This window comes from Kryptolebias marmoratus, linkage group LG8 (genome assembly GCF_001649575.2).
Source record: "Kryptolebias marmoratus isolate JLee-2015 linkage group LG8, ASM164957v2, whole genome shotgun sequence".
NCBI lineage: Eukaryota > Metazoa > Chordata > Actinopteri > Cyprinodontiformes > Rivulidae > Kryptolebias > Kryptolebias marmoratus.
This window is the reverse complement of record NC_051437.1, coordinates 12,839,617-12,866,257: the sequence shown is the minus strand read 5'-3', so window position 1 is coordinate 12,866,257 and position 26,641 is coordinate 12,839,617. Positions and strand designations below refer to the sequence as shown.

General features: G+C 42.0%; 1 protein-coding gene across 11 annotated transcripts in view; it reads right to left on the bottom strand.

Annotated features, from left to right (window-relative positions):
* The window catches only part of LOC108232008 (serine/threonine-protein kinase WNK2), a 40,079-nt gene that overhangs the window by 10,940 nt on the left and 2,498 nt on the right, over positions 1–26,641 (bottom strand). For 5 of the 11 annotated variants that reach the window (XM_017409459.3, XM_017409462.3, XM_037977207.1 and 2 more), the window contains exons 3-22: positions 13,896–14,068; positions 13,546–13,766; positions 13,301–13,458; positions 11,299–11,387; positions 10,730–10,949; positions 9,266–9,545; positions 9,058–9,173; positions 7,893–8,780; positions 6,243–7,274; positions 5,433–5,627; positions 4,880–5,296; positions 4,157–4,495; positions 3,927–3,970; positions 3,062–3,218; positions 2,845–2,961; positions 2,208–2,378; positions 1,883–1,925; positions 1,586–1,684; positions 429–1,186; positions 26–83 (exon numbers count right to left, since the gene is read on the bottom strand). In XM_017409459.3, coding sequence (XP_017264948.1) covers positions 26–83; positions 429–1,186; positions 1,586–1,684; positions 1,883–1,925; positions 2,208–2,378; positions 2,845–2,961; positions 3,062–3,218; positions 3,927–3,970; positions 4,157–4,495; positions 4,880–5,296; positions 5,433–5,627; positions 6,243–7,274; positions 7,893–8,780; positions 9,058–9,173; positions 9,266–9,545; positions 10,730–10,949; positions 11,299–11,387; positions 13,301–13,458; positions 13,546–13,766; positions 13,896–14,068 — 5,575 coding nt within the window. The remainder of the gene's footprint in view (positions 1–25; positions 84–428; positions 1,187–1,585; positions 1,685–1,882; positions 1,926–2,207; positions 2,379–2,844; positions 2,962–3,061; positions 3,219–3,926; positions 3,971–4,156; positions 4,496–4,879; positions 5,297–5,432; positions 5,628–6,242; positions 7,275–7,892; positions 8,781–9,057; positions 9,174–9,265; positions 9,546–10,729; positions 10,950–11,298; positions 11,388–13,300; positions 13,459–13,545; positions 13,767–13,895; positions 14,069–26,641) is intronic. The other 6 variants (XM_017409461.3, XM_025004457.2, XM_037977208.1 and 3 more) reach the window with 6 other exon arrangements.

The window sequence follows — 26,641 nt, the reverse complement described above, 5'->3', positions numbered from 1 at the left end:
GCAAAACATAAATAAAGCTACCAACCAGCCACTGCAGGGTCACTTAAAGCTCCCACATAATTTGTGCGCTCAAGAATCTGGGGCTAAGAGAAAAAAAGAGAGAGAAGGGTTTGTGTGTGGGAGGCTGCATTAATTTGCGTAGTGACGAGTGATAAAACTTTGCAAACACTAAATCAGTGTGGTAAGGATAGCTATTATCCACCCCTGAATGACTCATAATCTAAAATGATTTGGTTGCATTCAAAATGAGAGGTCTTGATGAATTATCATGGTGATGTAATTTTGTTATCTTTCCCTGCCTCTAAACTTAGCATAGACCTTTGTTTATTACAGTAAATGACTGTAACAACAGCACTGTGCACACAAACTATTCAGGAATACTGCCATTAATACAGCTCCTAATCACAGACACAAACATTGCAGTTTACCAATGGTTCCATCTTTTTCTTCGAGAGCGGCCCCTCAGTGCTGTGGCCGTCTGAGACTGGAGGGGAGCTCAGTCTGTCTGTGCTGGACGTCTGGGGCTCAGATGAGGCGTTTGAAGGCTGGGAGGGAGCGTGCTCCTGGTATAACAGATTTCTGAGCTTCTCATCCAGAGTCTTGATGGTGCGGTCGACGAACTCCACCTTGCGAGGCCCGTCACTGTCCGACTCGCCTTGTCCGCCGCTCTGCTGCTGGCTCGACGACGGGAGGTTTTGATGAGCGGGACTCTGAGGCTGGGAGGTCACGGTCCCAGGCTGCATGGGTGTGGCATAAGGCTGCTGCAGGACCACAGACTGTTTGGAGGACAGCTGGGGAGGTAGTTCTTCAGTAGGGCTAGCCTTGTTTGGTTGATTAGTTTGTGATAAAACGGAAGCAGCAGCCCGTGCTCCTTTGTCAGTGGCATTAACATCCAGAGAGACAGGTGGCACGATAGAGCAGCACGGTATATCTGTTACCATAGACACAGCAGAGATGCAAGGTTCTTCAGCAGGAAGCGCGTGGTCATGGCCGCTGCTTCCAGCAGGAAGAGCATGTTTGGTTACACAGGGCTGGGTCTGCTGAACCTGGGATTTGCCAGTGGTTTGATCTGGAGGTTCTACCGAGGAGGAGGATGGGCTCTGGGAAGATAAAGATGCAGCTGGGGTAGCCACTGCAGCTGTGCTGCTGTTGGACACGACTGACAATGAGCCAGACTTTTCATATTCTGGAGAAAAGAAGAGATCAGAGTTAATCAGAAAAAGAACAGAACAGTAAGTTTAATAGTCAGGGCCATGAAGGAGAGAAGGTAGGTGCCTAAGAGTTACATCACTGTTCATCTTCCTCCATCGGTCTCAGGCAACTGGGGCAAAATTCTGCTCTTCTTTTCTGCCTCAGAAAAACTGCAGACACACTCTTATATAACTGACCCAAATCAAAGATTCACACACTGCACATTCAAATGCCTGAGCAGTACTTTTGTCAACAGCAAGCGAGTACAAACAATCCAGTTTGGCTTACAGATAACGTACTTATTTTTAATAACAGATCAAATAAAATTCTGTTTAATAAGTTATAAATCTGATGTTGTGGGAAAAGAAATACAAACACCAAGTGTGCATCATACCCTGGGCTGCAGAGGTGTGCGCTGAAGTATTTTCTTTGTTTTGCACGGGTGTTTCAGCCACAGGGCAGATGATAAACCAGCGTTTACCGGTATGGAGAACTGTCGGAAACAGAGCGAGAAAAAAAAAAATCATAAATCCTTCAAGATAATTTCAGTGGGGGAGCTTAAAGGAACAAACTGACTCTTTTACAAGCATTCTCAAGTTTATTATCCACCCCTCTCAAATTTTAAAGTCTATAAATACTAAAAACATACTTGTGTTTGATTTTAACCACAGCACATTCTGAAATATCTCACCATTTTGTTGATAGACTAGCTGGGGGGCGCTGGGTTCTGAAGCCTTAAAAAAAAAAAAGAGAGAGAAAAAATTACTCCAAGTGATTGCACGTGGATCAATATGATAGACATTTTAAAAGGTTTCCCCCAAAGCAGCTACTAAGCTGAAAGAAATAAATTTAGTTAAATCAAAATGTCACATCAGCAAGACTGGGAATTTTTGGCAGGGTTGCACGCAAAGTCATTATGAGAGAGTGCTGTCAGGATGGAGCGTGTATCCAAGCAGAAGCTCTCGTGGACAGATTACTCCATTGCAGCCATTAGGTGTCAACTGCTTCCCTCTCACCTCTGCGCCCACTGCACCAGCTCCTTCAGTTTGTTTAAGGCTGCAGCCCTGGTCAGAGGTCCTCTCGCCCTCCGTGTCCTCACTCAGCATGTCCTCGGCCTTATCAACAATATCTTTCAGTTGTTCAATGAATACCTCTTTTTCGAGGGGCAGAATGAAATCATTCTCCACCTGAAAAGCATAAAAAAATAACATGCTAAAATAATTTGTTTAAGCGCAACCTACAAAGATGCAAGTTTAATCTAAATGTATTATATTAATTAAGTCTACTAGATAAAACTAATATCTGCAATTTATGGCTATACAAAAATAAAAAAAAGTCAACTTTTGCAACTTAAGTTAATCGTTTGAGTATAAAAAATGTTTTCTTTACACAAACGGCAATTCAGAAAGCTTCCCAAGTTTTTGCCAATACCCGATTAAATATTCATCCGTCACTAAATGTGCTCGGAGTGAATGAGTAAGTTGAGCTTTGGACAAGAGAGAAAGAGCAAGAGACAGCCAAGAGAGTTTTTGCTGCATTGCAGCTGAAACCAACTGGGACTTTCTGTTCTGAACGCTAGGACAGCTTCTGAGGCGAGCAGACTTCAAAAGCTCCGGCAACAAATTATGTGGCAGCACACTGCTTCTTACATACCATGTAAGTAGCAATTTCCTCCGGTGCATCTCCATCCAGGTCGAATTTAAAAGTCACCATTTTATGGTTGTGAGTCTCTAGTTGACACTCTACCATCTTATCCCCCGTGTTACACACCTGCAGCGAGAGCGAACGTTACTCAGACATTCCCTACCACGCTTTTAAACACAGACTATAACAAGCGTGCTCGTTCTTAGGAAACATTTAGGTCACTCACATTGAGCATGCTAAGCTTCGGTCTGTTGATCTTTTCCTGTCGAGAGCGGGTGCGCGCAGTTTTGCGGTGCTTGCGAACTTTCCCGTCCCCTTTGCTTCCGTGTGTCCCTTCGTAACCGTCGCTCATCTCCCGTCCCGACGTCGCATCAGAGTTGACGCTGGTTTTCGGGTTAAAACAGGGCACTTAGAATAATCAACAACATCAATATGGTGGTATTTACTAAACACCAAAGATACATAAGAGTTGGAAATGTGTTTTCAAGTTTACGCACAATACCTACAAGGAACTAAAAAGCCACAAACGTGTTTCGACATGTTCGAAAAATGCCCAAAATACCGAAAGGCTGGAAATTGGCAAAGTGAGATAATACCACATCAGCAGCGCAATAAATAAAACAAAGATTACACTGGAAACGTTCAACAAAAGAGGATCTATTATTGCACATTTTTCTGGGTAGAACAAATCTTGAACAGAGAATGAAAAAGGGTTAAAGGTCTCTAACTCCCTTCAGTGACTAAAGCTCGGTAAAAAAAAAAGGTTTTCTAAGGTTTATCTCTGCCCTGAAAATCTTGCAGGATTTGACAAAAGCAACATCAGCCATGAGTCACACTGAGCTGCACACGCTTAAAGCTTACAGGGTTATAGATTTGTGGGGGATTAAATAATATTATGAAAGAGCAACCAAACTTTAGAAATTCTGAAAATATATATATATATATATATATTTGGTGTGTGTGAGAAAGAAAAACAGATGCCGTTAAACTGTTCCCTGACCCACCAGGTGACTCAACGACCTGCTCATACTTAAAAGCACCAACAAACAGACTGCTGTGAATATTTTAGCTGAGGCGTATTTAGTACGAACCTGTCATAGCTCTGTCCTCCAACATGTTTCTCAGCAGCCTGATCCTACAAATACAACGACAAAAATAAACGATAATTATGGAAGTATTGTATTACATTAACTGGTTTTTATTTCAGATCAGATCTCGATTTTCAGGAAGCTCAGTAATGCTGCGAATCGGTAGGCTCTCGTGTTTGTGGGGCACAATGAATAGAGTTAAAAGGTGTAGAGAGTAAATCTTGTGTCTGTACCTCCGTGTTGAGCTCTGTCTGACTTTGACCTCCAGCTCCTGTGACAGTGCTGAGCTTTTTCTGAGGAAAAATGGAAGAAGAGGACTTAGCTGACGCTCTCTGTGAGTCAGAGGAGTGCAGCACAGGATTTTGGCTTCGTACCCGACTCTGGGCTTGGCTCTGTGGGGGCAGCTGGCAGGAGTTTGAGTTGTCCAGCTGGGTAACAGCAGCGGCGGTGTGCAGGTCCGCCTCGTTTTGCACAGGTGAAGAGAGGACTGCGGGCTGTGTGAGCTGAGCAGACTGCACTTGATGAACACTGAGGCCCGGCTCAGGATGGCTGACCTGAGCAAGCTGAGGAACCTGTTATAAAAAGACAAAAACATAAATATCATTGCATTTATTAGCACGTGCAATCACTTCACCTTGTGATTAAATAAATCCCACTCAAAAGTGTTTGTATGTTATGCATTTTTATAAATGCATGAAGTTTAATTTTTATGAGACTTTGGATTTTTTTTTCCTTTTCATTTGCATAATTGAATCTGACTGGCATATTAAACATTCATTTTGTTCAAACAAAAACATTTTGTGATGCAGCATATATCCAAATTACAAATATGCGATTGTAATTTGAGATAATTACAGTCAACGAGTCATCTAAACACGACCATTCATATTCCAGTCCACATCTTTACAGCAAACACACACAAACTATATTTGCCTCACTGTTGCTGGTATAATTACCTGTATCAGAGGCTGAGAGCTGCCATTTGCAGGACGGTGTGTGTTCTGGCTCTGAGCAACGTGTGTGTGCGCGGGGTGGGTGGTTGGGATCGATATAAATGAAGACTGTGTATGAGACGCTTCAGATCTAGCAGCAGTGTGTTGATGCTGTGGGGATGTGGGTTCTGCCAAACCCAGCGCAGATGATGGGGATGGTATGAGGGACACGTGAATGGGTGAGACTAATGTGTTTTCAATGTGCAGAGGGGAAAGGGGAGAGACCGAGGGGGTGACAGAGACGGTATAGCCAGGAGAAAGGAAGATGTGAGAAAGGGATGAGGGGACAGGAGGATGAAGAGCAGTGCAGGAGGGAGGGTATGAGGATTCACAGTCAGTCACAGCTGCCATCACCTGGACTGTAGGATACTGTGAGGAAAACTGAAGCAAAGAGGAAGAAAGAGGAAAATCATATCTAAAAAATTCTAATGAGGGCAGATGATGCAACAGGGTAGCTTGTAACTCTATTGCTTTTGGTCTACAAGACAGGAAAGAAAAACAAACAGACAAGCATTACCTGGGATGGTTGTGATGATGGCAGTGAGGCTGAAATCTGCAGGGGCTGGAGTTGTTGGTGGACAGCAATCTGAGCCCCTGGCTGCAGAGCAGGAAGTGCCTGGTTCGCTGCACTGGAAGCTGACTGGCTGAGATTCTGTCCTTGGTTTTGTCCATCTTGTCCAATTTGTAAAATGCTCTGAGCAGTAGAAATGCTCTTCAGAACGAAGCACAAAAAGAGGAAGAAACCTCAGTAACAACAGAAAATATGCTTTTATCCTTTAGTTGAACTGTTGTCCTACAACTGACCCAGATCAGGTCGGATTGTATTTTCCTTCCTGTGGCTATGACTGAAACCAGTCTGTGTCTTCTGCTCAAACTACAGCCCTTTGTAAAAAATAAAACCAATCATAAATGCCCCAGAGGCTGGGTGCATGCAGCATCTAAAACTCTTTGTTATTGCTTTCATTACCCGTTTCTCTATTATCTCCCTGCAATTTGGGATTTGGACGAAAAACACACAAAAAACCTTAGTTTTGTTTATATTTAAAATAATCTATTTTCCACTAAAACAGCTGTTTCCAGTTCAGCTTCATGACATCAAACAAGCACCACAACGTTAACATGTTGAACTAATTACTCTCCACCCACACCACAGTTTCACATTGGCCGAGCGTTAGGACAAAGATGTTTCGTCTGATTTGAGAAAGCTATGATGCAAAAATAGAATTAATAATTGGCAGACGATGTCAGTAAGGAGAAAAAAAGTTAAAACTTGGGCATTAACTTCTTCATAACATGTTGTATTGTGATCATAACACTGGACACTCACCTGCTGGTTGATTTGTACAGTGTGGTTTTGCTGGGAAGTAGTTGCAAAGTTATGAGGAGACACCGCTCGGTTCGCTCCTCCATAACTGTGTGGAGTAGTGATACACTGCGCCGACTGGTACTGGCTCTGACTCGATGCGGCCTGCGAGTAGCTTTGAGCGGCGGCATCAGGGAGACCCGGAACAAAGTAACTTTGATGTTCTGCGGCAACCTGCACAACTGGGGTTCCCGTGGGATGGGGCTGAGACTGGGGCACATTCAGAATCTGCTCTGAAAGTGTCGTCGTTGTGACTTTTTGACTGTGCTGCTGAAGAGTTGGGGCATCTACTTGTTGCTGTGTGGGACACTGGAGACCGTGAGACGTAAGGGTGGGATGTTGTGCCATTTGCTGAAGTGCGGTATTGACAGATTCGTGGTTATGCTGATTTAGCGTCTGCTGAATACTTGATTGAGTATTTTGTAGTAAAGGTTGTTCTTGTTGAAGGGATATCTGTTGGTTGTAAAGTGCTGGTGTGGAGGAGCTCTGAACAGTCTGCTGACTGGGGTGTTTGACCGGGACGTGGGCCTGCTGGGATGTGTTGGGAGCATGTGCAGACTGACATGGGGCTGTTGCTGCCACGGCTGAGGGAAATGATGCAGGAGGGCAGCTAAGTGCTGGCTGATGAACTCCAGAATGAGCCTGTTGGTGAGCTGAGCCTGCAGAGTTATGGGGAATCTGCTGGTCTAGCAAGGGAAAAGTCAAAGAGCTTGCTGCTGTTGCCTGCTGTTGTTGTTGTTGTTGTCCTACTGCTTGGTAGCTTTGTACTCCATGTGGCACAGCTGTTGCAATGCTCATTGCAACTGGGGGCTGTTGCTGAATGTTTATTGCACTTAGGCTGGCTGGGACTGGCGTTGCAGTGCAGGGCTGACCAGCGTACAGTGCAGCAGGGTAGCTGTGTCCAGGTGGAAGGTACTGCTGTGGGATGTGCACCGCTGTGCTAGATGAGGGAAGGCCCTGAACAGATGGCTGGCTTTGGTGACCTGCAGAACTGGCCTAAAGACAATGAGGAGAAAAAAAATATTTAAAGTTAGAAGGCACTGGGAGGAAATTTGTAGTCAATAATAAACGTCTGCTTGTTCAAAATACACAAAGTCAAACCAGATGCAAGAATAACAGGATGAGATAATAAAACATCTCTTTCAACAATAAGCAGGCGTTGACAGGTGCGAGCTAAAATGAGGGCACAAAAAGGAAACAGGAGAGACAGAGAGGATGGAAACCGGACAAACTGCCGCTTCTCCTTAAATTAGAGGCCACCGAACCAGGGAAAGCTAAGGAGAAAGACAGATGTTGCGTTGCTCCACTAAAGCAGAGAGAAAAATGTTAAAATCTAGGTCACTTGTATAAAGGTTTTTGTTAAGGTTAATCAGAAGGGAAATGTAGTCTGTTAGAGGCTGCACCATTTCTCCCCTAGCAGTAGAAAGCCTACGATAATAAGATGGTCAGTACTCAAAGCCTATGAAGGCAGCAAAACTAGGAGTAGACAGGAGATCGGTCCAGCTTCATGCAGGAGAAGGAAGATGTGCTTCCAAAAGGCTGGAAGAAATCTGCAAAGCAGGTGTTGGCTCCGTTACAGGGAACTAAAGCAACGTATTTGCTACTGTAACCTACCACTCCTGCAGCAGTGGCAGCTTGCTGCTCTCTGGAACAGTATCTGTCCTCACACTCCTGGAGAGGCTCAGAGGACTGGGGGTTGCTCTTTCGGCCACAGTCTCCATCCCTGCCCGACGGCCTCGGGGCTGCTGAGGAGGTTTGGGTTGGAGTGGTGTGACAAGGGACTGGTCTGCGGCTGATTATATTAAACAGGGACTGCTGTAGCACCGATAAGTTTGAATAATCGCTTGAACCTTTTGAATGTCCAAAACCAGAAGATGTCATTTTCCCACCCGACAGCGGATGGTGTCGCAGGTCGCATGGACAGAGATATGTTGGCGAGACAACAGAGGAGTGGTGGATGCAATCTTGTGACCTCGACAGAAGCAAAGAGAGGCAGGCCTGGCATGTGGGGTTTCTATGTAATCCAGAAAGATTAGACGTTAAACTCAAAAGACTACTAAGGTCAGAGTGCCTGCGTGCACTTGGCTTAGGGATAGTTAAATTCTCACTTGAGGCCTCCAATGGTGACGTAAAACTGGTATCACTACGGCGACGGAACTCAGAGGGGGAAGAAACCGGGGACACCAGCAGCATCGGCATAGCACTTGGGGAGAGAAGCCTATCCTCAGCTTTGGAGGCAGGCTGAGGACGGATTTTCCTTGGACTGAGTTCCACCTGGTTCTCCGGTACCATGACGGTGGGACTGATTGATCTCTGAGACTGAATGAAAGCATGGAGTTGGCTGATTTGGTTTGCCCTTTGAGTGTCAATAACTGGGGCGCTTCCCCTGCGTCCTGCGGTTCCCAATCGAGTCCTGAGCTCAGGGCTCGGCGGTGCCCGCCACAATTCACCGTTTTTACAGGAATGAGGTCGATCTGTCAGAGAAGGACTACCGCTCTGGCACTGATGAAGGAATAACCCAAAAAGCAAAACATATTACAAACACGAACAACGCAAAGAAAACATCAAGAGTACTAAAAAATAATACTGTCTGCTTTTATTGAACATGATTGTGACAAATGCACAGGTCCAAAAACCCGTCAACTCTTCAGGCGTTGGAAAGCAGCATATGTGTTCAGGTCAGAGGTCACATGAGTGCCGACTGGTCTGCAGTATGTGTGTACTTTAAGAAACGTGAACACACATGGTCCACATGGGTGTGTGAGCTCCTGGTACAGACCTGCTGTGTTGCCATAGTAATAGGCTCCAACAGGGACTGGTAGAGGACACTCTGCTGGCTGCTGTGGGAGTCTGAGTACACAGTAGAGCCCATGCCACTGTCAAGTGTGCCGTCTGCTGCAAAGACACACAAGTTAAGCACTCACACAAAAAAAGGGGGGGGAAGATTTAGATTTTGTCTTTGGGTGGGCGAGACTAAAATCTCTTACATGTCACTGAGGTGGTGCTGGTTGGCAGGTTGTGCAGCCTGCTGTGCTGATCTGCCTCTGGCTCCTCTGGTTCAAGCACGAGCGGCTGTCCCACATGTGGCAGCCCAGCAGAGACGGCCTCCGACGGCGCCGCGTTGATCCGGTGTCCCGCTTCGTTCTGATCAACTGGAACCGCAATGGAGGCCATTCTCCCACGTCTCCATTTGATCAGTGCCACCCGGTCCCTGATCGATTTCCCAACGGTCTTAGCATCGCTCTCGTGGAAGAAGCCAGACTCCACCTGACAGAAGAAGAAAAAAAAAAGGGGGGGAAGAGCATGATTTCCAGGATATTTTTAGCAGTGAGCATGTGAGATAAGAGAGGGTGCATTAAAAACAAGAGCGTGGGAGGAAGACAGGAAGAACAAGTGGAGGGAGAAAAGGGCAGAAAAGAAAATCTATTTAAAGGGGTTAGAGCTGTGGAAAATTATTCTCTTTTGTCATCAGATGGGTTTGTTGTTCAAAACAGAACTGGCTGGCTTTTTATATCTGCAAAATAAAAACAAGGACAATGCTTATAATACAGACATTTACATGGCATTTTCTAAGCATTTTTCAAAAATAGACACAAATTGCACTAATTTACTACGCAACTAATCTTCTGCAAATATTAAAATTATTCTGCATTATTTGCACAAAACCATCAAAAGCCAGGAGAAGGAGATTCCGGCACCTCTCAAGTTGGATTCGGTTAAGGTTTTGTTGTGACATAAGACACGCTAGACACACAATCTTTAAGTCTGCCATGTCTGCAACGCGATCAAGGCAAAAAGAGCACAGAGAATTCAGGGGAACAAAAATGAGGATGTGTGGGAGAGGACAACAATAAAAAGGAAGACACTGGTTAAAATAAAATTAGAAGGAAATACAGGGTGTCATTGTTATTTTTTTTACATGAACGTGTTACAGAAAAGGAACAAAGGCTTTTATATGACAATGTTTACCTTCTACATGTGAAGTTATCTCAGATGTATTAATACAACACCCATTATGTAGCACATTTACTGTGTCAACAAATGTTAGATGAGAGATATAAAAGGCTTGAGAAAGTATTATTGCTCCCACACACAGGAAAAACAACCCCCATCTTTTTGTTGCATCAGGAACAATAAAAACTATGTAAACAAAAACAAAATGCATAAACCAAAAAAAAAAAAAATGCAGTAGTGCAAGTTATCGCCTCAATCTGCATCCTTTTATCGTGGCACGTGAAAATAATGAGCTCAAAAACCATGTGAAGCCATTTTTGACAAAAATATGCAAAGAATTTTAAAACGGTTCAACCTCGCACCGACTGGGTGTCACCTGGTCGTGTAAAACAAAAGGAAAATCAGTCACAGGGATCTAAATCCTCATTTCGCCTACTAATTTTTTTCCTGACTGACTATTCGCCCCGAGGCTTGTACAACCTAAATTATTCACTCACCATTTCTTGCACCACAGCCTCGGGGACCTCCTTCTCCAAGTCAAACGTGAACTCGATGGCCCCGCTCTCCTTGTACTTCCCTTTCAACTTCTTGTGGTCCTCCACCCAGAGTTTAAGAGCGATGGAGGTCTTTTTCCCATCATCCTCCTCTGCAAGTTCCACCCTCACACCTGTGTCCTCGGCAAAGAACGCATGGTTCAACAGGTCCTTGATGGTGTACCTTGGAGAAAGAACAACAAACCTCTGACTCATCAACATAATGCCAGAATTTTAACAATGTGCAATAAAAACAAAAGAAATTATTTAGTATTTGAACCTCATCTCATTATTAGTTGCATGAAAACATTACCAGTTTGTGGTGTAGGACTGAACCCAAACATGCTTTAATCAAAAGGAGCCACCACAAGAAAATCTGTTTTATTTAACTCTCGTGTTAAAGAAAAATAAAAAATAAAAGAAGATCTTTGATGTCGCAACACAACATTAAAGCAGAGCAAGTTAGACTAGTCATTAAAGATGAGAGGGCACTTCGTGGGCCACCTCGGACACGAAAGGGGACAGTCACTCACCGGTTCTCTTTCTTTTGGCATATGCACTCGCCAATTATCTCCTTGATTTCAGGATCCATGACTTTGTTGAAGCTGGCTGGCTTCACTCCCTGAGGAAAGTGGGACATAACCAAAACATCGTGAACACATAATGAAAGGATACGGGTTTCATGACAAATACAAAATGGAGGGAAAAGAAAAAGGTTTGCGGGTTTAGTTTTCATTTTTTTTAATTATCTCTCATAGGCTGTTGACGGACTGAGATCATAACAAAAAATAAAACATGCAGCGGAGGGTTGTTTTAAATAAAAAGAGTATCTGATCAAATGCAGGCACCTAGATAAAAACGCACTGCGTCCATTGTGGTGCATTTTTGTGCAGCTGCTGTCGCTGTTTTGGGTAGAAAGTCTTCCTTTTTCACTGGCGTTACCCTCTGTTTTTCTTTTTCAGGCAACCCAGACATGCGTGCACATCCTCTACATTACCTTTCCTGTGTGTTACGTGGCTGAGTGCCATCAACTATTAGGAAGTGCAAAGCAAAAATAATATTGTATTTGTTTTTGATAAATCTCCTATTAATATCCTGTGGTGGTCTGTGGGGAAGCGGTATCTAGAGATGGCAATCAACATGCTTCTCGACCGTGACAACTGGGGCCGAGAGCCTCTCCGCATTAACAGCCCGCCAAACAATCATCTTTTAGCTTCCCTCTCTGATAAGTCTCGAGAGGGGAAAATCAATACCGTTCATCAAATAAGAGCGTCTATCAGGACTCTAGATACCCTCCAATCAGAAAGCAGTTTGTAGTGTGTTACCAGGAAAGAGAGACTGGACATCAAGTCAAAGACTTTCTATAAAAACCTGAGGTTTGGTCAACCTCTGAGACTCCACATGGCTCATTAGAGACTTCATCAAGATATTCCAGATTGAGGATCAGTCTGCTTAAATACAAATCCAATCTTTTAAGCTGAAAATCTCTCTGAGCCAACTACTGTGCAAAATTAGCTAAATAAAATGTATAAAAACCCCACCAAGACCTCGTAAGGGTCTGAGATCATTTCTACAATAATTGGTTGATTCTTCATGAAGTGTAATCAAAAAAATAGACAAATTCAGCAGGACTTATTGAGAGGGGATCATTATAACAAAGCTTTTTTTGTTGATCGTCTCTTAATTCCAATCTACAAAGTTATATTGTACGAACAGAGAAGTTTCAATGTGTAAAAAGACCGTTAACTAAAACATACAATGATTTTTTTGATTACTGATACATTAAGAGTATTTATAACTGCTAATTACTGCCCCACTTTTTGTTTGTTATGATTTACTCTTCAGCCAGGACAGGAGCTGAGGCAAACTAACAAAGAAATAAAAAAAGCTACAGGATCTAATTTTCCTTTTTTGTTTTAATTTGAAACATTTCACCAGCTGGAGGGATGGAGCCATACTGTAATTTTATATTGTTTTGACACATTTTTAAATGTCAGGAACTTGAAAACCTGACTTTCAGATAACCACTATGTGCATAGAAGGCAATGCAATTTATTGCGCGAAACCCAATCAAAACAATTAACAATTACCAATTTACACCTCATCTTTTCACAACCTTGCCCCATCCCTCTATAGCAGAGGTTCCCAAACTTTTCTGCTTTCAATCCACAAAATAAAAATTGAAAAGACTCGTGACCCCAACTGTATTGTTGAAGGATACAAACATTTAACAAACATTGCTAATCAGCCATTTAACAAAGACCCTCTCCAAACTTTATATAGGTTTTTTTTTGTTCTGTATTTATGGATATTACTTTAACTTTCTGTAAGAGTTTAGGCTAAATATGCTGTTGGTAATCATTTTTAAAGTTCTGTAGCTCTTCAGAAAACCCCACATTTAGTGTTGAATGTAACCAACTTTGGGAGTCACTACTCTACGGGACACAAAAACACACACAGAGGAATCCGAAGGATAATTACTTAATGAGCCCATGCCTCACAAATTAACGTAAATTCAACAGCAGCTGGACTCACACTAGTAACTTTGCGGTAAATCTGAGCAGCATTTTGACACTCGGAGTACGGGTACTCTGAGGTGGCCATCTCGAGCATACACATGCCAAAGGCGTAGACATCCACGGCCTCGTCATAGTGCTCCTCGTACATCTCTGGAGCCATGAACTCTGGAGTACCTGCAGGCAGAGAGGGGAGGGCTCATAATCTGACTGAATCATCCTTCCAGCAAGTCGCAGGCTTAGTCTCACACCAAAGTCTCATACCTATGACGCTCTTTGCAAAGGAAGCTGCCTTAAGCGTTGCCAGTCCTAAATCCCCTATCTTGACCGACCCTGTAGGTCCAGTTATGAAGATGTTGTCACACTTAAGGTCTCTGTGGATGATGGGAGGCGTCCTGGTGTGAAGAAAGTGAAGGCCTTTCAGGGTCTGTCTGCACCAGCTTCTCAGCACCTTGGGTTTCATTACCTTTAAACGCTTCAGATAACTGAAGGACATAAATGGAAGTTTGGGTTAATGACAGTAAAAAGAAAGCACATAATTAAATTTAACAAGCAAATGTCAATCTGACAGGTTCAATTTTATCTACAAAGAGTCGGCCGTCATGAATACTTACGTTTTTAGTGTTCCTGATGTCATGAGTTCTGTTACCAAAACAATGCACTTCTTTCCCTTAAGAGGAGATTCCCAGAAGTCGTAGAAACGAACAATGTTGGGATGCTGGAGACCTTTTAACATCTCCGCCTCCTCTTTAAAGCGCTGACGCTCAACTTTTGACAGCTTACGGTCCTGGAAAATATGACAAATGTAAACAAAATAATCAAAATTGAGTAATGAATATACTAAAACAAGATTTTTTGTTGCATAAAATAAATGCAAAAGCTCATCGTCGTTCCTGGAAATTTTGATGTGTTTTATATAATCACACCTAGAATTTGTTGTCTTTATTGGATCTGAGACCCAGATTGTGGACACAGACAGGAGCGAGACAAGCCACAGCCCCTCCAGGGGAAACAAACCTAGACTGTACCGCGGTCACACCCACAACATGCTGCAGTCTTCTGATTCCGTCTTTGACCTCTTCCCTTTTTTCCTCCTCGATCTCTTTCACACATGTGCTCACGCACCAAACAGCTAGCTTTTTGCTCCCATCCTCCCTCCCCCCACATCTGCAACCCATCCTTCTTTTCCCTGCGCCCCTCGCATCAACCACTCCCTTCTTCATCACTAAACATTCCCCACATGAACTGAAGCGTCTTCCTCTCAACCCCATCCCTCTGCAGCTCTCAGAGACTGATCCCACCCTGCCAGCACCTTGCTCGTGTACAGCCAAGCAGACACTGATTTCCTGCATTTTCTTAAAGAAATAAAAAATTTTAACACACAAAACGCTCAGGCTGACACATAGGCTGGTGACACTGTCGTCGGGAAACCAGAGTCAAGTCTTTCTCAGATTAATCAGAAAGAACAAAATCAGCCTGACTAACCTAAATTAACAATAAAGATGTGCTGCGATACAGTTTTTTTTTCTTATTTTTTGACGACCAGAGTGTTATGGTGATAAAGCATGGTGTGTGTGAGAATGTGGCCTATCAGCTTTTGTGTGCAAGTGTGTGTGGGGGGTGGGGATTTTCACTGCACTCTTCTGAAGGCCCATGAATAATTCAGTTCTGCAGAGAACTCTTTCTGCAGAAACGAGCCGAGCGATGGAGGGCCGGGTTATCCCCAGGCGCTTGTCTCTGGCACGGGAGCATCAGATGGTCTGAGGTTTACCTGTGACACTTGTCTTAAAGGGAAAACGGCAAAGAATATTAAAAAAAAAGGGCAGCTAGGAGTATTTTGAACCAACGGGAAACTGCAGTTCTCATCCTTCAAGACAAAACACCGTTTGTTGCCTTAGGGTTTTTCTTTCTCCTCATCTCTCCTCTCATCTCTCAGGAATTCTGCAGCTTTAAATAACCCTCATCTCAGAGTGTTTCCCGTGTTCCAGTCACTTTCCTCACACCCTTCCATTTCTTCGCTTGCTTTTTTCCCCTTTTTAGCAGACAACTGGGGCTTCTCCAGTATTCACAAGCCACACGTACTGCAGCCTCAAAAGGTGTTAGCCACTGCCTTGTCTAAATGCACAAACTGATCTGCAGACCGTAACACTAGAAAAATGCTACTTCTGTCATCAAAACCGCAGACAAACTGCTTTCTCTTAAAACACATTTCGGTTACAGCAAACTACGTGGGTACTTTATAAATTACACTTCTTGTAACAAAGTTGCAAATATAAGTAGCCATTTTTCACCTTCAAGTTGTTATTGAGACGCAGATAAAGAAACTGCTCAGCTTAAAATAAAGAAGGCAGCTTTTAATGCAAGATTAAAACACAGAAACAACAAACTACTGGGCTTCAAGTACAGAAAAAAAAAACAGACTGTGACATCAGCAGGAAGTGAACCTTAAAGCTCCGTTCCTCTTTGCTGCCACCCACTACATCTGTGCGCTCAGCTCTATTAGTGTTACAGCAGCAGGAGACACTTCTGAAACAGATATCAAAACACTGCACCCCTACAAAAGTAGACAGACTTGGCAACAATAATGTATTAGTCGTGGGAATTCATTAGGATAGCACAATATGCAATGTAATCCACCATCCCTTGCGTGCTGAAGCATAGTCACAGCCTAATGTCACACAGTGCCTCGATAGCATCCTGTTTGTTTAAAAGGAACCCATCATTACATTGAAGAGGACATCAACCTTTCCAAATGTAGGAGTAAATGCAATAAACTGTTCAAAGACCTATTTTTATTAGATACTTCAAAGATTGTCATAACAAGCTGACCAGGCTGCTGACAGTAACGTAGGAAAAGCTTAAATCTAACCTAAAAATCTAAAAACATATGTTTAAACTGTAATTATTACACTAAAGCTGCTTTTAGGGGAAAATGCACAGTGAGTTCTAGTAGATGGGATCATTCAAATTGCTTTATTGTGCTATCAAAGTGGATTTCAAGCAGAAGCGGCTGTAAAGAACAACTGGAACTCAATTATATTGTCAAAAATCAGACTACATCAGAAGGCGAGCGTTCGGATACAACATAATATACCATAAACCACTTGATGGCTTGAGTTTAAAGTTGATTGACTGAGGCTGGAAGTGGAAAATTTCCACATCGTCTGACTACAAGCGAAGAGTGGTTTTGCACCATTATCTTGCAGGAGCTCAGTGATGGTATGTCGAGTCAAGAGTCTCGCTCCCACAGGCCGAATGCCCCGATCGAATGTGTCCACCATAATTCAATAAGGTGAAAACGAATGCAAACATGGTGGGGAAATGTTACATTGTTTGCAACGCTGCATCAAATCCATATGGAAACAAGTTTATTTTATAATCAAGGAAGGAGCGACAGACAAGCCTGAGACGTGTCAGTGAATGACGCTAATACAGGGAGACCAATCGAGCGCAGCAACAACATAAAGAAACCATTTATTTAAAAAAAGAGCTTTTCAAACCACAACTTGTTAGGTCAAATTTGTTGTTGGTAAATGGGCGGGGCTCCTAGGAAAGAAGTTGGGAGCCACAACCCTATCATATCATCGCAGCCTCTTTAATCCCCATGGCACCACGTATTTTAACAGCCCAACATACTGCATGGTGCTATAACATTGTTAGACTAATTAATGGCGCCTGTTCAGTAAAAAGTGCCCAGAATAAAACTACTGTAAGGGCATGTTCAGCTCACAGAATACATCTGGGTAGGCAAAGGTCTCATTGGTAGGGTTGCATGGCAAAACAATTAATATTGTAGTATTTATTTCCTTCTCCCTCCGCTGTAATGATTTGGACGTACAGTATGAGCAACACTGTCAATAACCACACCAAAGCACCTGAAGTAGACTCTTTGTCCAGTTTGGGTTGGTTCGTATTAACAATTAGCTGCCGTTTAGGCTCATATGGGCGTTATGGTTGACCTCAACACAATGCATCCCTTCAATCCAAAGCTGAAGCTGAAGAGCTAGTAGCTGGATACCTCGGGGCACAACTGTTATCACCACAAAACACAGGACGGTGCTGCGTCCAGGACACACATGCTGCTGAATGTACGGTATGGTACCACTAAGCCTGACAAAAGTTTTTTTATTTTCTAGCATTATTTATTTAGGAACAAAATGTTTCATTTCCACAAATGATGCTACAACTTAATAACCAAACAACTGACTCCAAGCCCCATCGCGACAGCAAAACTAAAAGGATGTTGGACTGCTTCTTTCTCTTACAACGAGTGAGATTCACATCAAGGGTGCTAAATGTGTCAGGAGGGCAACAGGTTTCTGTAACAGTGCTCAAATCAAGCGAACTAAACTACGCTCCCCGTCTGCTTGGATGCTTTCTGCAACTCTGAGTTCCTAAATCCCATTTCTCTTTATTCCCCGAGTAACGTGACCTCATTCATTAACACGAAGCAGATTAGCAAAGCGTGTGTTAAGTAACAGTGTGACAAAGATTTCTGCTACCATTTAGTCAACAAACTCCTGCTACACAGTGTACAACATTTGCTTAAGATGATTTATAGAGAATTCAGGGCTCCTCTGACTGTATTAGTTTAATAAACTTACAAGGCATACGTGTAAAACACACAAAAACGGGTCTGAAAGCTTAATTTGAACTTATTGATCCATCTGCATGCAATCTCTTTCTTTCCCTATAATGTCTCACTCAGCTTATGAACTTGTTAGCTATGACCAGGTGTGGGACTGTAAGAAGGACTCTCCCTGCCAGGCTGAAGGACGTATAATAAATTGCTTGGCCACGACCAACACCCATCTTTAAAGAGGTGACTATTGCAGTGCTTCCTCTGTTGTTGTAACAGAACCTGGTGCAGGGCGAGCCGTGAGCCAGCAGACTGCCAGCAGATGAATTGCGGCTCATTGTTCATGTCTGCAGGAGGCTTTGACAAGCGGCAGCGCCAGTAGTTATTATTCCTGTTTTAGTGATACAGCCACTGCATACAAAGACTGTGCAGAATGGCACCCTAGGTTTCAAGGTTTCAGACTTTAATATCTTATTTAAAGAAACGAGTAATGTTTCAATTTCTAAAAGTCTAAGAAGAGTAAAATATCCGAGACACCTAGCGTCATTAAGATTAAAAAATATCTACAACAACGTGACAAGAAATACAAAGTAATACAAAATTAAAACACAAATTTCAGGCTAGCCTACTCTCTCTAGTTTCTTTGGACTTTTTTATTTGTTTTTATTTCATTTTTAGTCTTTGCTTTTATGTTGTGGAGCTGTTTTTATCTTTGTAAAAAGGTCATCAGGTGGCTAGAAAGGTGCTTAAAAGTAAAATGTGTTATTTTTATTATTTTTAAAATAACTATTTTTCTGTTCGGACATGAATGAAATGAGCCACCGGAAGCAAAAGAAAAGGAGGATTTGTGTCAAATGGATACATGACATAACTTTGGCAACTTTTCTTGAAACAAAGAAAGAAAAACAACAACAACGTACTAATGAGAAGAACTTAAAGTGAAAATGGCTAATCTGTGGGGCATGAGTGTTTAGGTGAGAATGTGTGCAGACATTTGTGATTATGAGGACTTAGCAAAGTGGATTTTGATAGAACATAAATCTCCTTTCTGTCTGAATCCAAGTTAATTGAGTCACAAGCAACTAGTTACTTGACCCAAAAACAAATAAACACACAGATAAAAAAAAGTTTTTGCAAAATAACTTATTGTTCAAGCAACAATCACATCTTTGTTTAGAGCCTAAGTGCTAATGAATTTTTGATGATGAATGCTATTATCAATGATTTATACTTTCAGATAAATAATGTACCTTTATGTAACTAAGCATAACACAAAATCTGTTCTTTAGAAAACAATGTGTTATTTAAAAAAAATAAATAATAATTCTTGAATTTGATCATAAATCTATTTTTAGAAGACAGAAAAAAAAAACATTTCAGAACTGGAAATTGGTTTTCCACAAAAACATGCAAACAACAAACAGGTATAATATATGAGAATATATCAGAATTAAAATTTATATACAGTTTTGTTTTTTTTTAATTTCACTGATTTTAAAACATCTCTCACAAGCCAGTGGGTGAAATAATGTCAATCAAGTCTTTTATAATGATTTCATTTGACGAATGACATCTTTTCTACAATTAGGCAGGATATCCGCGAGCCAGGTCTTGTAATTTGCATTTGTCCAGCAGATAAAGGGTAGCGTTAGCTCGTGTCCAGCACGACAGCTGGCGATGACATCTGCAGCATAAACACCAAACAATCATGTTTAATGGTTCCACAGGCACTCAGACAGATTGTAAAAATAATTGGGTAGCCAATAATATTAGCTGCAAATAGCCGAATAGCTGTGGTGCTACGAAACACAACTCATCTTCTCTTAACTATGACAAATATTCACCGACTCTAAATGCAAACGGCTGAAGACTCACGACGCCAGAACGGTGGTGCGAGACAAAGTGCGAAGGGGGAGCGTTAAATTTCGCAGATCGACGGCGAAACGAAGGCTCAGAGGTGAGATAAATCAAAAGGCGAGAGCTGCACTAAACAGAAATAACGTGGGTTGAACTTGGTGGCCTGGCCAAACTCCGTCCTGGCTATTTTCTTTTTTGCGAGTGTAGCAGCGAGGGAGAACAGAGGCCTGATTCAGCAGAATATCCAGACTAAACAGAACGGCACACAGGCAGAACACGAGCAGTGATCTATTAAATGCATCCCTCATTCTTAAACCTTAAAATCGGTCCAAAAACAAACTTATCTGTGTGGTCAATCTGCAACTTTAGATACAATTCTTTTGTCCTAGGAACAATATTGTTATGATGATGACATTAAGGAAACAGCAAACAGTGAAAAAATAAAATAAAACCAATCAAAAAATAAAATACAACCATCCACAACAGTGAGGGGGAGTCATAAACTGTTTCGACTGCCAGGAAGGGTTACTGAACCATGAGCTAAAAATAAGACAAAAGTTTTAGCATTTTGAGTGTTTTTTGTTCAGAAAGTTATACTTTATAAAGTAGCTGTCGTTACCCTGACAAACAAGAACCCGATTGACTGATTTAATAATTCCAGCATTTAGTTTTAGCTTGACATTAATATTTATGTATCTACTCCCACAGAAGTACACAGGCCTCCTTACTGGTACAAAACCATATTCAAGCTCTGCTGTTCATGTCTGGTTTCATCAGCTGGGGAAAGCGTGCACGCCGCGGTATCTGATGGTGATTAAATAAGCTTGGAAACCCTATTCCACAGCATGGACAACAACACACACCTCAGCACAATTCTGCAGGAGGAAGTCATGATGTCGGTGTGTGTGTGACTGCAGCTGAAGTTCTTCCTTTTTTAATGTGACTGAGACCTGTTCCTCCAACAAACCTACAGCAGGAAGTCGGCAGATGTCTTTAAACATCCCGGGACTCTTTTAGATCCGAATGAAAACAAGCAACAAACAGATTATGAAGAAATCCTTACGCTCCTTGAAAAACTTCTCTGGAACCAACAGCCTGAGGTGATTTCTGAAGTAATTCAGCAAAAACCTCGTTAAAGGGAACCAATGCACGTTATTAGCAATGTGTTTTTAACTTAAATATATCACAATAAAAATTCCCAGCATTAAAAAACAAGATTATTCTTAGTCGTTTTAGGTATTTTGTGTAGCTTCACGTTTTCAATTCCTTTTTTATGAATTTGCCAAAAAAAGGGGACTTTTTTAAATGTTACTGCTGATTTGGTAAAAAGTTCAAAACAAAAGATGAATTCATTCTTTTTTTATTTTTGTTTTTGCCTAATCTAAACGAGAACATCTTCTAGAAGCAGAACCAGACAAGTCTAACAAAGTTTTACTGATAATGCTTTGCTTACTTTCAGCGTTTGTCGATACAGGTGTGCTGCAAGTGGTTTCTCCCATATGTGAACTTTCAAAACAATATATTAAATAATTTCATAACAAGACACCATCCTAAAATCAGTGCATAAAGCAAGACCTCCAAATCACAAGTTCAGCTTTATAAATAATATTTAACATGAAAATAAAAGCATAATAGAGCTAAATAACAATGAGGATCCAGCATCTTAATTAGCTAAGTATTAATAACATTTAGACCAGTGCAATAAGTAGTAAGCCTTTTATTTTTTCCAGTCAATGCAAAAACAACTTAGCAATCCAGAGGTCAAGTAGATTGTGTAATAAAAGTAATCCTTGTTTTTACTCCAGGGGCCTGAACAGAATACGAAGGTATGCCAGGTTTATTCATGCAAAAGCCAAAAGGGATTATTAGCCTTAATGAGCCGTGGCAACACTTTAATGCAGGAAAACGGAACAAAGAGGTCAGAGGTCATGTAGCCGACTTGTTCTGATGTAAGGCGCACTGCTGAAAGTTTCTCACTAAATCACGATATGATCACTGGAGACGGAGCTGCAGCCTTCAGCTAAGTGTTTTGGCACGGCAAGTACAGAGTCTGGCATCAGGTTATAAACTGGTTTTAAACAACAAATAGTGTTTGTTAAAAAAAACAAGTGACCACAGCATCATTTGAGGCTGTATGATCAAATGTGTTTCATTATTTTTTAGGGCTGAACATCATATCGAAAATGTATCCTCAACGCAATCTCAGCGATTGCTATATCACAGCGGTGGGCAACCCTGGTCCTTGAGGGCCACCATCCTGCAGGTTTTACTTGAGACAACAAACATTTCTTAAACAACCGCGCTTTTAGATGTACTAAACCTCAGATAAGATTTGCATATATTATGCTGCTTCTCTTGCGAACACCTTTTTTACCTAAAAATCGATGTGTAAAGTGGCATTATGACACCAACGAGCTTGGTTATAAATAGACAAGGAAGCTCATAAATAAACTGGCAACTTTCCACCACCACCCCTGCTGGAGCAACTTCTCAGGGAACGTCGCTGTGGCTCCGACAGGTTTGCCTTTCCCTCGAGCTCTTCAGCTGGAGCGAGACACGGGAACTCAGGCATGTCTGAAGATGGGCCACGCTGATATGACATTAGCTACAGTCACTGAGTCTGTCTGTCCTCAGTGTCCTGATCCACTTACTGCAAAATGGGCTGTAACCAATGAACCACTTAAAGATCTCCAACTTTATTTCCCTTAATTCCAAATCAGCAACCATTCAGGAGATGCTATACAAATCTTAATTACAAAAAAAAGAGGTTGAGAGGACCATATGCTATACTTCAAGGCACATTAGAACCCTGTAACAAGACTCGACTGAATCCATAGTTACAGCAAAATCTACGATCTGTAATCAAGACAATGACTCAGTTGTTCTTGAGTTTATCTGCTGGCTCAAGAAAGCCAGAATCTCAAGCAAAGCCATGGACCCTGATATCACTGTCGTGGCATCATTGTGTGCTCTGCAGCAACAACCCAAGAATCAGGAATAATCTGCAGAAAAAGCAAAGCTTACTGCCAAATACCACAGAAATGCACGCCAACACTGAGAGGTAAGCCGTGTCTTCGCGAGTGCACGTAGCATTTAACAACGAGATCAAAATCGCCCTTTCAGAGTCACAATGGGCAGAAACAGGAAGTTTCCAAGGTCTAAAAGACAAATTCCAGGCAGCAAAGACAGAATGAGGCCGAGCAAACAGAAACGCACAAGAAGTGTTTCGCAGCGAGGGAAAACTCTGGCATCCTTCTCTCAGATTAACATCGCTGCTTGAGCCAGGGCCATCTGTGTTATGCTAGAAGTCTGGCACAGAAACAGAGATGTGGGGGGGAGATGGGCATGGAAGGATGGGCGGGGCTGAAGGAGGGAGAAAAATCATTTAAAAAAAAGACACCACCAAAGAAGATTTTAATATCTAGGTAAGTAAGTCATATGACCAGGACAAGAATGACTAGGTTCAACCGCAGGTCTTCCAAAGAAAACTAATAACAGTTTTGCACAACACTGTTTCCATGCAAAGCTTCAGGGAAAACGTGCATACACAGGAATGAATTTTTTTTTTTTACTGGACTTGCTGATACCTGTGCTTGACAATGTTGTTGATTGTAACTGAGATCTGGTGTGATTGTGGCCAGCGTGGGTTATTCTTGGCTCAGACGAACATTTTCAAATGTTCAACCGAGTGATTTTCATCTGACAGCAGAGAGACAGACCACTTAAAGCAAGCAGGGCTTTCTGTATCTGCAACAGACACTCATGCTAACACTAATAAATACTGACCTAAAATCTATTCATCTTACTGTTCTTTATAAACTTTAAAAGACCGTTAATAAGCCTTTGTCAAAAACTGCTCAGTCCATTCAAGGCTTTGGTCACAAAGAATTGCAGTTTTTCCAAAACAATATTTTTATTTGTTGTTACTAAAAAAAATTAGAGGTTGACCGAGTTTTTCTAAAGCTGATGCAGACCCTGACTTTTAGAAATCAGGGCAGCAGATGGCCTTAAAAAAGCACAAATTTTTATTTTTGGTCTATATGAAAATTCAGTTTATCAAAATGTATTAATAATTGTTTAACCTAAAAGAACAACAAGCATTAGAAGAACTTGTAAACTTCATATTATTAATAATTGGTCTCTCTCTCTACTAGAAATATCCTCAGAAAGATGGAACCATTTCTAGAAATGTTTTCATCTGCGTGGAAATACAGAAAATGTAGTAACTACATCAGGCCTGTAGGCGGCACTGTAACGCTGTCATTGAAATACACTTAAAAAACAGGAAACAAGGCACGGAGCGCAAGCATTATGCTTACACTTTGGGTACAAACACAGACTTTATATTACAAATTGTAAAAACAACAGTACAAATTGAGAATGGTGAATACAAGAACAAAAACCATGAAGATCTACTATAAACAGAGAGGACCAGAAGCCGGAGGTTGAGGCCACCATGCCACTAGCCTATTAGCGCCACCTACTAGGCTGGCTGCAGTACAATTTTTAACTCTAATCCCTTCATGTAAACAAATGGGATATTTGCCTCACTGAAAATTAAAAACACACCTTAGTATTTTTCGGGTGTTAATTCGTCGACTCAAGTAGTTCTTACCTTGCTCCTGTATGTTCATATATGCGTTTTTGAAATACGCTGAGTTTCAATTAGTTATGCGAGGCTTTTAAAAAAGTGTCCTGTTACACCGTGATTGGTCACGTCACAGCCTATCAGTGAGTTTGGAGGGTGTGGAAGTGGGACTTTCGTATCGACGGTGCAGCCCCACGTCTCGAGGCGCCGTCTTAAAAAAGCAACATGGTGACACTCACACGAACAGACATTCTGCCTTCAGTTCTGAACAACGGGGAGGAAGCGGAGACGCTTCGTCCATCTTTACTAAAGTTGACGACAAAAACCAACGAGTCAGCTCTTTCCGTGGACCGACGACAAAGTGGAACTTCTACTTTGTGTCGCGTCAAACTGCGTGGCCACAAAAATGCAGGCGTCGACTGGGAGTGGTGTCAGTCCAAAGATGCCAACATAATGACTGCTTTTCAGGCACAGAATCCAGTGATGGATCGCTGATATGCCTCCTCATGACGTTCAAAAGACGGCATATACACTATACTAGAAAAACTTGCAATGTGAAACATTAGGGCGGCTGTGGATCAGTGGTTCTCCAATGAGACGTTAGGAGGTTCGATTCCACCAGTATGCCACATGGACAAGACAGTGAACCCCTCATCACCGCCGATGTGCCCCATCGGTGTATGAATGTGATCTAAATCGCTGATTAGACGCTCCAGAATGATTTATTCAGATCAGCTCTGAAGAGATGTAGCAGGTGAGCACCAAGGCTAGTGAGAGTCTGATGGATTGGCCAAAACATTTTTAGCATGCAGAGCATGAAGACATGGTTCTGGAATGATAATAGTTTATGATTTATTGCAGTCAAGTGGTCCTTTGCGATATATTGTGAAGCCCTAGCTCAGCGCAAATCAGAATAAATTCTTTGTACACAAGTGTCAGCCTTTAAAACTATTCCCATTTTTTATTATATACTTGATGCATATTGCAGACCTTTTTCTGCAACATTTGTTTTTAAATGTTGACGGACAATGCTCATTAACAAACATTTTTGACCTAACATTATTTGGTGCTCTTGCTGCTCTTTTCAAGACTGTTGCTGTAGATCATCCATCTGTTCACTGAAGTTATGCAGTAAATAAAAGTCTTGCTGTAGTTTTGAAATGTGCATCTACGACACAAACAAGCAAGTAATCTATCATTATTGCTGTTACATCTGTCGTGCTTAGGGTCAAGGGTTAGACAGGAGGTAGTACGAAAATGCAATGGTGTAACAGTGGCAATGTCAAGATTTTCTCACTTTGGAACCAGTTTAAGAAAATAATAAAAAATACAGTTTTGAGGCTTCTACTTTTCCTGCCATTTCCATTTGATTGAAAGGCTGAAACGACAAAGAACAAACACCTTTGCGTATTCACGAAAGGTTTTAAGACCTGTTACAAGACAAACTAAGAAACAAAAACGTTACCAGCTGAATGGTGATCTACAGAGAAAACAACAAAACACCTGGATATTTGGTTTAATATTCCCATATCTCAATCATCAAGTTAAAATTAATAATCATATAAACATCTTAAACGTTTGACTTGCTCCAACTTTCTCTGCTCCAACACACCTGATTCGAATCAGTGGGTGATTAACAGGCTTCTGCAGAACATGAAGAGGTGATTTAACCACTGAATCAGGTGTGTTGGAGCAGGGAAACAAGGAAAACATGCAGGATAGTGGCACAAAAAGACCAGGATTTCCCATCCCTGGTCTTGACAAACAGTTGGTAACAATGACCTCAACAGACGGTGACCCAAAGTGTGGAAAACACGCTGGAAACATTGACTCGAACGTGCCGATTTACTTCATCCAGCCGTTTGTTTTATGGAGGTGAAAGAAAATGATTCTGATGCTCACGCAAAGTGACTGCGGCCGGCTAAAATACTAATAGCCAGGCAATTAAGTAAAAGTTGTGGCGGACCTAATGACTGCGGCGCTTTCTCAAAGTTGACCTCTACTACTGAGTGCCCATTAGTGGATATTTTCATGTGTCAATAAGGAAAAAGGAGAATGCGGTAAATTGCTTTCTGTTCCACATTTTAAATCGAAGCAGCTCTGCTCGTCGAGCTGATGAGGACGTGGAAACGTCAGGCCCGTATGACATCATCCGAACAAAGCCACAAGCTTTCCTCACGCCACGGCTCCTATTATCTTCAGAGCCTTCGAATGATCAGACACCTGACTGCCTGGAGTCGGCGTCAACAGGTTTTAATTATTTTCGATGCTCCGAGGATTCGTTTGCATCAAAAGGTTACTGACGCAGCATGTTTTTAGTCCCCCCCACCCCCCCC